Genomic DNA, 13,941 nt, shown 5'->3' with positions numbered 1-13,941 from the left:
ATAAGTTATATCTAAAATAATACAAGAATCTTCTTGTCCAATTCAATGACTGAAATGGGTGTTACCTTTGAAGAATACTGCATACAATGCATACACAATAAGGACCGAACAGAGAAAAAGTAATTAAACTGTGCTGTTATCGATCTCAATGAAAATTCCATAAAGTATATCTGAGAAAAGGAGACGTGTAAGGACGTTTAAATGAAAAAATAAGCCTGGGAGAGATTATAGAACGAGATTAGAATGGTCTGGCAATATTTGCTAGTCTATCACCACTTACTGCTCCTTTACACAGGGAAAGTCGAAGGCCAGCCCTGCCTATCTATGTTTGCAGCAGGTCTTCCCCCAGGGATGAGGACATATGAGTGTACAGTGTCCACAGAATCTGTGAATGTGTGTTGCTTCAGCGACAAAAATGCGGTAAATGCACTTCATTGTGGCCACATGGGACAAAGTGATTGCTATTTAGTGCTCCTTCTGGAGGGTGCAATTGATGAAAGACAGGAGATCATAGTTTGCTTGTCTGGACATCTTCTAGAGATGGCGACAACCGCCCAGAACCTGCCACATGCTACAACGACACTATGGAGCTTCAGGAGAAGAAGGAAATCTCCTGGTATTCAAGTATTAACCCCCATCCTGATCTGATTTTGTTCCATGCAGTAATAAAAGATTTCCATTAGCACATGCCATGATCCACCACATGCTATTGTGCATACGAATTGCCCTCCCTTTGACAATTTATGCCACAGTATATCAGACAATTCGGCTCTCTCTACTCATGCCACCACATCAGTTGAAGAAGCACATAGAGTACCACAAAGCTGATGAGTTTTCATGCCGGGGGCCGTGAACCAAGGTGCTGGGATTGGCTGTTGTTGTGGACGTGAAGGATGATATGGAAGACGAGATAAAGGGGCACTGAGGATGGCAGAAATGTCTTAGTCAGAGTCTCTCGGAAGGACTGGCAATGTGCAGGAAGCCATTGACTTATTTGCTGTTGGTACTATGGGGCAGATTAGGATGGCGGACGGACCTGCGTCTGTCCGCCACCCCAGAGTTGGAGGGACCGTCCGCAGGGGCAGCGGCGGTCCCTCCATGCAAATTACGATGTGACCTCCACCCTGGCGGTCACATCCTGTATGAATAACATTGCGGCGGGTGCTGCTTCAAGCAGCACCCACCGCAATGTCAAAAATGCATGTATTACATTTACATGCACAAAGCGGCAGGCACCGCGCGGTGCCTGCCGCTTTGTGCATGTAAATGTTGGGGGGTACCATAGGTACCCCCCATGTGCACCCCCCACCCCCCGACACCCTGGGGGCCCGCAACGGGCCCCCAAAAGCCAAAGTCCACATGCTTTTCCACGGCGGAAAAGTCGCAGCGGAAAAGCATGTGTCCGTGCAATTCCTAATTTGGCTGACGGTGTCTTGCAGACACCGTCACCAAATAGCCCTCCCCACCCCGCGGATCAGCGGCGGACGGACCTGCCGTCCGCCGCTGGTCCAACCGCACTCCCACCGCCATCCTAATCTGGCGGTGGGTCTTCTATTTCACTGCGGCGGATAATCCGCATACTCCGGGCCGGCGGTGGCTTCCGCCGGCCCGGAGTATGCGGATTATCCGCAATCATAATGAGGCCCTTAGTATTTAGGAGACACATCACAGAGGAAGGAGTTATCGAAGAATTTACCTTGGAGGAGAACACTGAAAAATACACAAGGCAGGCAGCACAGAGGATAAGAGAGGCAGCTCTAGAAAGAGAGTGGCTGTAATACAGCAAAGAGATGGTGCGGAGTACAGCTGTATTTCCTGAAATATGTTTTACTAACAGAACGCAGCAGGAGTGGTACCTTTCAATGAATCTCAGCACTGCATATGGGGAAAACAGGAGAGCACACAAGGCAGAGAAGACAAATATACACTGACAGATGCTGTGCTGGCAATGTAAATGCGTGACGGATGGTACTGAAAGCAAACACGATTATATGCATAAGTAGCAAGTTGGTGGAAGTCCATAGGTGGTAAAGGAGAGGGAGACTGTATTTATCTGGAGCTCTATCCACTGACTAGTGAGAGCAGAAGCACAAATCTGGCCAATGTGTTTGGGTGATGGTCCTATTGTAACTCAAAATGCTGAAGGAAACCTTCTCCAGCACTGCACCAGATCCTCATGTACAAGCAGTTATCTCTTATCTAAAAGCATAATACATATATGGCATAATGCACAATGCAACGTGTTGACTAACTAAAAGCATACTCTAGCTATCTTTGGAGCAGGCCACGACATCTGCAATGGTCAGCTTTACATAAATGAATGCTATTAGTGGGGTTTGCTGAAGTGGTCAGTCTGGGTTTGTGGAGTGTACTATATTGAGCAAAGGGTGTTGCACATGTGGCCACTGTAACATATCCTTCATACATCAGGCACATAAAACCAAAAGAGCAGACTGTATGTGATGTGTGAGGGTATGAGATACTGGATATTTAGGGTGGCACGGTGCTGGAAGCGCAGGCCCAGAGGTTTTGTCTCAGTCTGTTGGGGACACTCAGCCCTGGATCATTTATAGACAATGAGCAATGAGTTTTACCACCTGTGGGGGCTCAAATATTGCAGTTGCATAACTGTGGGTGAAAAAAGGAGTAGCATGCACATAGCATAGAGATCGGTCACAAACACTGATGAGTGTTCCCGCAACTATCAGGCATAGCCCGCAGGCGTGCGCAAACACACTAGCGCCCCCCACCTTGGGTACCAAAGCAGGGTTATCGAGCCAAATAATGTTTTAAGCGGACCTGTGTACTGTTAATTTTGAACAGCAGTCTTTGCTTTTTTATAGATTAGCAGAAAAGGAAACTTGGGCCTGAAGTAGTTGCAGAAGATCTGCACACAGGCTGTTAGGAACAGGCTTGCTAGCAAAGTCACCTAATTACCTATGCACATACACAGAACTGACAGTATATATGGTTTTCTGTGGGATAGCGATATTGAGGACAGCGGTACAGGGAGAGCTTGTGACAGACGTTACAGGGCCGGACTGGCCATACTTGGCATCAGGCGTTTCCCCAGGTGGCTGGAAGGGTGTGGGTTGGTTTTGCAGCGGTGGTGCAATATCAAGCACAAAAGCAGCAAGCAAGCGTTTCCAGCCTCCCGGGGCCAGGCAGTGCTTCACCAGGGGCTGCCTGAGTAAATTGTCAGAACTGTTTTGTGTTCTCAGTCTGGCCCTGGACGTTACCCTTCGTGAGGCTTTCTATGCCCTAAAATTTAGGGCACACTCAAGGGAAGACTTCCAATAGGTGAATTTTGATGAGGTGATTATGCTTCGCAGGGGGAGGGACTCTTTGACAGGAGAGGCTACAACACTGCTATCCTGAAGGATGACAATATATTAATTTGCATGAAGCTAATCACATATTACAGTTCTGCAGGAGGCAGAAAGGAATGGAAAATGGCAAGAGTATTCAAGCTTGTCACCTACGTGAACAGGAGGGCCATTACTTGAAACACCACTTCTTTATTTTGCCCATAATGAAGCCAATACGCCACAATACCAAATTGTAATAAAGGAATTTCCGTTGTCAAATTATGCAACAAATCTATACAACAGTATAATAAGCAACGAAATCAGCTTTAACCCTTTCTGTTCTGTACAAAATGTATTAAAAAATGTAAACAAGCATGCAACTCGGGCACTCTCGGTCCAGATGACATATCTAACAAAGTTCTCAAAGCAGATGTACAATTAAGGATATGTCCATTAATTACGTTACTTACCACCAGCCTGGAAATAAAAGTCGTCCCATGCTCCTGCGGGGGATCAATATTACAACCAACATCCAAGAAGGGGACACACACAACCCAGCTGATTACAGGTTGATAGCTCTCATCAATATTCAGGCAACGATATTTGCAAAAATGCTTTTCGGTGACTTGGCCTAATGAGTAGAAGAGTCAAATCTTTTCCTGTTCAACCATAAACGATTCCGAAAGGGATGTGAAAATCTGGATAATATAATTTCCTTAAATATGATTGCTCACGGCATGGTGGCAGGAGGCTGCAAATTATACGATTACTTTCTGGATTATTGTGCCACCTTTAATATAGTAAATCATCACCATTTATTGAGAAAATTAGCAAGAAGGGGTATGTCACCCTTACAACTTTATGTTATCTAGTTGCTCCACTGGAACACATGGTTAGCAGTTAGGTTAGATAATGGCTAGTGTAAGATACCTCCAATTCCAACTAACTGAGGAATGAAGCAGGGATGTTTTCTCTCTCCCCTTCTTTTAAACTGATATACGGTGAACAGGATAACGTTTACTCAAGGCAGACAACACTTTCCACGTAAATTGGGTCGCAGGCACATCTCTGTTTTGCAATAGACAGATTACAATGCAATTTTCGACCCCCCCCCCTTAGAGCTGAAAGAGTTCAGGAAACACTGATGCATACAAATGGGCCAATGATCTGATAGCCAATATAAAAAATACATAAATAATAATTGAAAGGAAGTCCGAGAATTGTTTCCTGGATAGTGACAATTGACACTCAACTCTCAGGGGGTCTGGCAAGAGATCATAAGGTATCATAAGATGCATATTAACTCTGCTAGACCAAGCCTTAATATTTGCAAAACATTTAAGAAACCTGTATTTTAACTTGTACAGTCCATCAGTATAGACACTTTTTGACAACAGAAAAATCAAACTTTTGTTCAGTAGTAACTTTGGTGCTCTTACATTTAGAGATAGAATGTAGGCAGCTTTAAGGGTAAATAACTGCATTTTTTAACCTTCCAACATCTTATCCCACTTCCCAAATGAGGCTAGTGTTGGACTTGATCAAACATGGATTTATGTTAGAACATATTTGCATTAACTATTTTTTATAGGCTCAATAAAGTTCTGATATAACATTTCAAATCCATTTTATGGGAAGAAATAACAAACAAACAGCATCAACAAGAGACCCTCTGGTCTGCTTATTTTTTACAGTCTTGACTAACAGCTTCATTCAGAGCTTGGCTGGAGGGTTATGTAGCTCTTGAAATATGAGGCTGGGGATATGTGTCATATTTTGGCAGATTATCCTGTCAGCATATAATTTAGGCCCTATGTCAGATGTTAAAGCAATTTGGGAAGTAGGGACCTCTTAGGAGTAATTTAAACGAATGATCAAGGAAAGAATACAAGACTTATTTCGAGAAGATGTGCAAATGATTATCAAATTGATAAAGGCAGCAGTTTTACTTGGGTTTAGAACAAAATAGGCTCACAATTATATTCGAACAAAATGATTGAAATACCAGGTATAACATAAAGTTAGGAAACTTCGATTATGTTTGCTCCCTTGGATGATTTACGGTATCACAAGTAAATATGCAGCAACAATCAACTTTCTGTGTTGCTTGTGTGGTACATCAGTGAGATCAGTTACTCATAAATTATTTATCTGCTCAATTCTACACAGGGGAAGAATAATAATCTAATCACACCAACCAAAATAAACACATTATTCAATCAATTCTCAAATTCAAGTATATTAATATCTGCATTAGTGTCATGCAAACAGTCTATACATTTGCATAAAGGTGCTCCAGGGAAAATAGTGTGCTCAAGGAAGTGCTCTTGTGAGGGTTTCAGAAGTGTGGGACGGGGGTGTTTATACAGTATTTATCATTGGACCACATGTCATTTCTTAATTGTTCTTAACATTAATTGTATAAATTAAAAATATTTAGTAACTTTTATTAATGTAATGCTAAGGTCTTAATTAACTAACAATAAAGATGATATATGCCAAATCTATACACAAGTTCTCAAAATGTATTCAAGTAGCAAAAAAAGCTGGGATCATAACACAATTAAGGGGACACTCAATTTGTTGACATGACAAACATATCTGCGTTCATTTTAAAAGGCAGCACTTTCTTTTAAAACAAAATGTTTTAATCCTCATTCACCTCAGACCATTAGAGAACATACAAGTCGCCCGTACCATTACTCAATAATGAAGAGACATAGGCATTGAATGGGGACCAGGAGGAAGCGCCCTGCCTACCAGTACCGCAGGAGACTAGGACGACACTAGCTCCAAAGTAAGAGGGGATGGTCACTCTCTCAAGCGGTCCAGATGACCGTGGCGACTGTTGATGTTAGCTCACTCTCTCAATCGTTCCAGATGACCCTGGCGACTGTTGATGTTGGCAAAGATAGTTAAGACCCGTCAGCCTTTTAATGCTAGCCCATGTTCTAGCCATTCCTTGCAGGACTTTTAGTTTGATCTTTTTGAAGAATTTCGGTTTTCCAAATTTGAACGGAAACCCTCCTGAGATAGACCAGCCCCCTTTATCATTGCAGAGTTTTTAAAAGCATCCTAGAATACGACAGTTGAAAGGCCCATGCATAATATTGCAAATCCGGCAGTGCGAGTCCTCCATTTTCCCTCCTGCGTCCCAGCTTCTTCTAGGAAATCCTGGTACCTCTATATGCCCAGACAAATGAGTTGATAGCCTGTTGGAGCTTAACTATATAGAGGAACGTGAGTTTTTGGAGCACCACCATCTTCACCAAATGAATCATCCCAAGAATGGTTAAAGGGAGATGAACAAGGGACTTCACAAGTTTCTGGCACTACCTTGAAACGCTTGCCAAGTTGGTCACTGAGATCTTATCAATATCTTGAACTATTCTGACCCCCAGATACCTCATGTCCCGCTTGGTCTGGTGCTTACAATCCACCAAATTCCAGGTCATGACCTTAGTTTTCTCAGCATTCACCTTGTACCCAGATACCTGCCCAAAATCTCTTGCCAGCCTTATAAAAACAGGGAAGGTCATAGTGAGGTTCGCGGAGAAGACCAAAATATAAATGGCGTACAGGGCCACCTTTCTCTCCCAAACCCCATGCTTAAATGGTAAAATGCTAGCCTTCTCTCTTAATCGCTGAGCAAAAGGCTCAATATATAGGTCAAAGAGGAGGGGAGATAAAGGGCAGCCCAGCCTAGTACCCCCGGTGATATTAAAAGGTCTTGTCAAGTCACTGTTAACCAGAAGTCTATCTGATGGAACTTGGTAAATCAGCTGAATAGCACGGCAAAACTTGTTTCCCAGATTACATTTCTCCATGACTGCAAATAGGTACACCCAATTGACCCAGTCGAAGGCCTTGGTGGCATCTTTTATTGCAGAACAGGAAGCGAGTAAGTTGTGGCCAGGACTATTGCACCAATAAGATCATAAGTAAGGTCAAATATGTTCCTACCTTTAACAAAACTCTTTTGATCCGTGTGAAGCATATTGCCCGCGACCAAACCCAACCTGCCCGCCAGAATCCTGGTAAAGGTTTTATAATCTGCATTCAGCGACGAGATGGGCCTATAAGACCTACAACAGGCTGGGTATTGCTCCGGTTTCAGGATCAAGGTGATGGTAGCCTCTCCCAATGAGCCTGGAAGCCTCACACCTTTGGATAAGATCTTATTAAAGAGCTGTGCCAAGATGGGAATTACCACCTCTCCCAAGGATCTATAAAGTTCTATTGGCAGCCCATCTGGGCCAGCAGCTTTCCCGTTTTGTACAAGCAAGAATGGCATTTCTCACCTCTTCCTGAGAGATGTCCCGCTCTAGATCTTCTTGCTGACTTAAATTCAGGGGGGTAAGCATGCTCCCATGCAGCCACTCCATGACCACGGTTTTGTCCACCGCACTATCTTCTTGGTACAGATCCTGAAAGAAATCAAAAAAAGCGCCCCCTATCTCCTCGTCTGTGGACAGAGCAGTAGCCCCACCCATGCTGTTGATTTGTTTGATCAGGTTGCGCAACCTGTCAGACTTAGCCTTCCATGCCAGGAGCTTGCCTGCACCTTCTCCATACTTAAAATGGGCAAGCTTACTGGCCTCCCATCTACGTGCAACCCTAGACTGAAGGATGGTATTTTATTGATCATTTAAACTTCTTAATTTAACCACATTTTCCTGTAGTCTCCTTATTTAGGCCCAACTCTACTACCTTCAACTCTGCCTCCTTGTGAGCCACCTCTTCTCTATATTGTCTGTTCCTGAAACAAACCAGACTTGTGATGATGCCCCTTAAAAAGGCCTTTAAGGAATCCCAAACCAATGAAGTTGCCGCAGAGCCTAAGTTGATACCCAAAAAACCCTCAGTCTCCGAAAATAAATATTTAATCTCCTCACCACCGAGAAGTAGAGTTTGATCGAATGTCCAGACACTAGGATGATGACTATCTGCCAGGACAAGATCCAACCTAACCCCTGAATGATCGGACAGATGGAGAGTTAAATAACCAATGTCCTTAATCTTACCTCTCAAGCTGTGACCAACCAAGATGTAGTAGATTCTCAACTTGTGGCCATATTTACTATTGTAGTATGAGGCACCCAGCTGAGAACCCGATCTGCCTCTCCAAACGTCACAGAGTCTAGTCTGTGCCATCATAGATTGGAGGTACATCCGGGTTCTAGAGTGCACCTTAGCTCTACTTCCTGTCAACTTATCCAATTTCGGGTTGAGGACTAAGTTAAAAGCCCCAGCCATGATCACTGGGTATTCCAGGAGATTCAAAAAAATATTTTAAGAGAGGAGGGGTAATCTTGGTTTGGGCTGTAATAGCCCACCAAGGTAAGTGGATAACCTGTGATAATAACCTTCACAATGACATACCTGCCGCATGGGTCAACCAGAGAGTCTAAAATGCTGGCTTTTGCTTGCTTCTTAAATGATATAGCAACGCCCCTTATATTGGGTACTTTCGATCTGAGCAGATCAAATAATCTACCCATTTTTAAATACCTCCGAGATTTCTTCCTTCAAAAGATGAGTTTCTTGAGGGATAATGACCTGCATAGGAGAATCTTTTAAATATTGCAGAATTTTTACCCTTCTGGTTTTCACGCGCAGGCCATTAACATTCCAGGACAAACGCTGAATCATATTCATCAGGGTTTATTAGTATACGCAAGAATCATGACCCCGCCAGGTCTCAAAAAGAGCCAACACCAGACCAATCGCAACACAACTAAGGCAATCCAAACAAACATTAGGGTAAATGAGGAAAATATTTTGGTTTTTACCCCTATGCTGCCCACCCTGTGCACCCAACCCCCCCTCCCGACGGAGCCCCTCCCAGGAGAAAGCCCCCCTTCATTTACCTGGACAGATAGAGTACAGCTACTGCACCCCGTGGCCGCCCGCCACGTCTCTTGTAATCAAGAAAAGAAAACAAAAAAAGAGGTAGCGGAGAAGCTAGAGCCCAAGCCTAAACATCCCTTAACTAAGTGTCCCAAAGTAGACCCCTGTGTGATGACTTTGTAATTACCTCTCTGGTGCTATTTTAGAAAACAAAAAACAGAAAGGAAGATATGAATATATTTTTAGAAGTCCTACTAGCGAAGTCTGCCATATTGTTCTTTATAAGTGCATTCCATGGATTGGTACCACACCCCCAGGGATAAGCCTGCCTGCTATATTTCGCCCTTCCCCAGACTTTCTAGTAAGTCGTCTACTTCTTGTACCAATCTTACATTATGCATTTTATTATTATGCATAACTTTCAAAATTGCTGGCAATTTAAGTTGAGCCACAGCACCGACTTTTTTTAAATCGTCCAACTTCCTGCCCAACTCCCACTGCCTGTCAAGGGTGACTCTGGACAGATGTGAGCATATTTCAAATAAAAAGTCTCTGGCCTTAAATGATTTCTCTTTTAAGGCCATATTGGGGATCTTTTCTTCCAAGGAGTCGTTATGGAAGTTAATAAGAATTTTTCTGGGCTTTGTTCTGTTGGGGTTCCTTCTAAAAGGGTCTCTATGAAGCCTCTGGATGTCATTTCTCCAATCTTGTTCTAACTCCTCGATCTGCAAAGATTCTTTTAAAAGTGGAATCATATAAGATTTGAGATCATCCCCCTCCCTTCCCTCCAGGACATTCAAAAAAAGCAAATTGCTTCTTCGGGAGTTGTTCTCCAGCATCTCAAGCCTATCTCGAAGAAACAAATTCTCCTTCTTAAGAATCGATATGTCAGCTTTGGCTGCTCCAAGTTCATCCTTCAATTCTCCCACTGTTTTCTCCAAGGTGTCTGTTCTAGTATTGGGGAAGTCCTTGCCCTTCCTTAACCCTTTGACTGGAAGCACTGTGCTTGGTGTCGCCTTAGGCAGTAAACTCACCGACTTCGCCTGGACCCCCTGTACCTTCTCCTGCTGCTGTAAATGAGAGGGAGATCGCAAAGGTAAGCCACTGCCTGATTCAGCTCCTCGTAAAGCTCCCCTGCAGTGTCAGCCTGCTCAAGGGTGGCGAAAACACGACTGGTGCTGCCGCGGCCTGTGCTGACACGGAGGAGCCCAAGAGCCGCTGCTCTGTGGCCCCTCCTCAGCTCAGGGCAGCCGCCACCCACCGAGAAGAGTGGGAAAAACCTTGGGTGCCGAGGCTCCACAATACATGCCCCGCGAAAAGGAAAAGAAACGCAGCAGAGCCAAGCAGGGAAAAAGGCAAACCACTCAGAACGGCTCCGACGCAGGTAAGAGGGGTCTCAGCTTCGCCTCGCTAAGCGCGGGACGCGGGTGCCTCCGGGGATTAAGCGGCTGCTCAGCCAGTTGCCGCTCTGTTCTCCAAGACAGCAGTTTCTTGTAGAATTATTTCTATCTTAATTTAGAATATCCAAAGCGTTTATCCGTAAAAGCAAATTATCAAGTTCTCATGTACCCCATTGTAGAGCTGGGGACCATCTACCATGGGTGAAAAATCTTGACTGTCAATCCAGCCCTGACAGCAAATTTCTGAGTGTGTACGTCAACCTTTGGAATATGTCTAGAAATTATGATAAACGAATACAAGTAGTAGCAATTATTACTGTCTGCATTTGTGAGTGCTTATGCTTGAATCACTGAGCATTGTGCAAAGGAATCATTAAAAAAATAAGAATGTTACTCAGAGGTGTCTGCTCTTGAGAGAACACCTTCTTTGGACAATATGTAAAACATGATGGTTTAATCCCCGATGTTTTATTCTTCTCCTCATAGGAACTCTCTTTGAAGCACTATCAGATTCTGGTACCAGTGTCTGTGATCTTCCTGGACAGGTGTATGTTTGCCCTCTATCACTGTACCTTACTTGTAATGTTATCTATATTCAACAACACACCTTATTATTCACCACTAGTCTGAATGAAAGACGCCTAGCCAGTAAAAGGTGTGCTACACCTTCATATAACTACATGATTATATCGCATTAAAAAACATATTAACATACAACCAACATATTTTAATCCCATCAAAAGTAAGAGCAGTTTAACAGAAGAACATGTTTAATTCTGCTGCATGCGACTTTCCTTACCTACATTTCTCAAACACTGTACAGTGATGGCAAATCCTTTAGTTCGCGGCAAGAGGTGGTATTTTAGTTTTGGTAGGCCCTTGGCTTCGGCAACTTGCATGCTGATCTCGTGTTTCTTCTCTGTAAACCTCGTTCCTTCACAGTGGATTAGAAACTGTAATAAAAAAAGGCCACCGAATGGGGTTATTTATGTAATTATCTATTAATTTATTTAGTGAGTAGTTTTATAGTGGATATACAAGGTTCGAGAACAACGAAGAGCTTTACATATAATATACACTATATACAGAGCACAGACATTGAAGCACAGTTGTGTAAAACACCATTCCTAGCAGTTAAAGCGAGATAATTTCTAAATCAAAACATAGGGCATAGTCTATATAAAACAATTTACATCATAGTTCCAATTAGAAGTACATGAGAGCAGGTGCAGTACTATGCAAGTAATCATTAAATCATATATAGGCTGTCCGGTTGTAGGTTCAAACCTATAATAACTGATAAAACCCCACCGAAAGGACTATAGCCCTCACCAGTGCCAACATGTAAATACTGAAAAAACACCTGCACTACCACAAACTAAATTGCATTCAAAAAAGGAAAAGGAGAGTTAAAGAGTCATTTTTATTTTCTTCCTGAAGGGGCCAATACAATATAACTGTTATACAAGCTAGCAGCAAGAAAGACTGGGCTAACATTATTCTGCTTGAGTTTTGTTGTTTAGAGATGTCACTGAAATATTGTTTTTTCTTCCTTTTGCTTTTTTCAGTTTTGTGATCTTTGGTCCAAAGATACAGGGTTAAGAAGCATGTTTTAGGTCGTTTAATTATTTTACAAACTGTAAAGAATCAAGAAATATCAAAATCAGATTTGATATTTTGGCAGCATTTGAGTCTTTCACCGATAGGTAAAATGGTTGGTTTCAAAAGAATCTTTTTCAATATGTTCCATCACATTTACCCACAGAAAATGGGTAAAATCCCTTGATACATCAGCCCCCAGTTTCTAGTGAGTCAGTATTGATAGTAGGTGAATTGCCAACACCTCAGGCTTTAAACATTCAATGCAAGGTATAGTAACAAGTATATGTGAAAAGAGTGCAATCACCAAGCATCTGGGATAGTGGTGAAAACAAGACACCAGACTTTTGGAAAACATGGAACGCAGTGTCACTTGAAATGCTGCTGCAAAAAGGTTCTTTCCAAGTTCAAAAAAGATTGGAGTGATTTTGTTTGTATTTACAGTGATTAAGCTACATATATGAAAAAGGTGTGTGATGACCTGTCACAATCGATACCTGAGCTGAAGTGCTTCCCTGTAAGAGATCCTTGCCAGTTGTTAGATGGTATGCTGAAAGTTTCTTTACAATCTTCAGACTTAATGAAGAATGCTATTGACTTTTTAGTCCATTCTGGTGCACTGTTTTGTTATGCGCGGGCACTAAAATGCAAATATTTCTAATTTTGTGCTTTGTGTGGCATCAAAGAAAGAGTCATCCCAATTGTGTTGATTAGCTGATGGTTCTCAATCCAAGGGGCTGTGAATGCTATATTATCCATGGGGGAACCGTTTACAGAATTTTTGCTGAGTAATGATGCCGAAGGCAAGAAATGTGAGGATCTTGGTCGCATATTGATAGTGTTGTGAAAAAGTACACTGTTCTGCATTCTTAGATTTTTACATGAAAACATAACTGCTGTAGTGGACATAATAAAAAAACTAGTCTGAAAACACCCTTGTCTGCCAAGTGTTCAGCATAATTGGTGTATATGTGAAATATCTCCTTGAGAGTAGGCCAGGTGACACCTTTAGTGACTTTGGAACTGCAACATGTTCCATGTTCGAGTGCTTGCCACTTGGTATGCAAGGCAATGTTGAAGAGCAATTCAGGAACTTTTATTTTACAATATATGAGAAATGGCTTGCAATGATGCATAGAAATGTCCCTTCACCAACCATGGCATTTGAAGTCAACGAAACCTCACTTTGATACTCTGTATAAGTTCTAGATTCCTTCCATAAAGGGGAATTTTTTCGGTGGTTTCAAAAGTGGTGCTTCATTTTTGACCGCTTCAATAACCCTGAAGGCATAAACATCCAGTTCAATGGAAATGTTGCAGAACCTGCCCAGAGAATCGCAATCTTCAAGTGCTCCAGTATTGGCTTGGAAAGCTATGACAGTGGCCACAGTTAGCAAATTGTGTACTGGCTGTTTTGTCACTGCCTGTCTCAAGTGCTAATGTTGAGAGAGCCTTTTCACAGATAAAAGTTTACATGGGAAGGAAAGAGCGAGCGCACATGACCAAAGACTTGCTGAAGAAGTATTGTATGGTGTACTGCAATAAGTTTGATTTGCAAAAATGTATTTGGACCTCATACACTGTACGTACATTGTGTATATACCATGCACTATCAGTGCAGAAAGCAAGCAATATTAAAAGCAAAACGTTCCATAAACACTGGAAAAACACAGTTTCTGTTGTTTTTAATGACACAGATATTTGTAACCACTGATAACCACTTTTTTAAGGTATTAAAATCACTTGAACAGACTGAAAAAACCCCACCAGAATTTACCAAAAAT

At 42.5% G+C, this 13,941-nt stretch overlaps 1 protein-coding gene across 2 annotated transcripts in view; it reads right to left on the bottom strand.

Moving 5' to 3' along the window:
- Nucleotides 1-13,941, bottom strand: part of AGPAT4 (1-acylglycerol-3-phosphate O-acyltransferase 4) — a 425,215-nt gene that overhangs the window by 86,321 nt on the left and 324,953 nt on the right. For both annotated transcript variants that reach the window (XM_078646933.1, XM_078646932.1), the window contains one exon: nucleotides 11,358-11,511. In XM_078646933.1, coding sequence (XP_078503059.1) covers nucleotides 11,358-11,511 — 154 coding nt within the window. The remainder of the gene's footprint in view (nucleotides 1-11,357; nucleotides 11,512-13,941) is intronic.

This window comes from Lissotriton helveticus, chromosome 6 (genome assembly GCF_964261635.1).
Source record: "Lissotriton helveticus chromosome 6, aLisHel1.1, whole genome shotgun sequence".
In the NCBI taxonomy this organism is placed as follows: Eukaryota; Metazoa; Chordata; class Amphibia; order Caudata; family Salamandridae; genus Lissotriton; species Lissotriton helveticus.
Note: the sequence above shows the minus strand (reverse complement) of the source record. Positions and strands in the feature narration are given on the sequence as shown.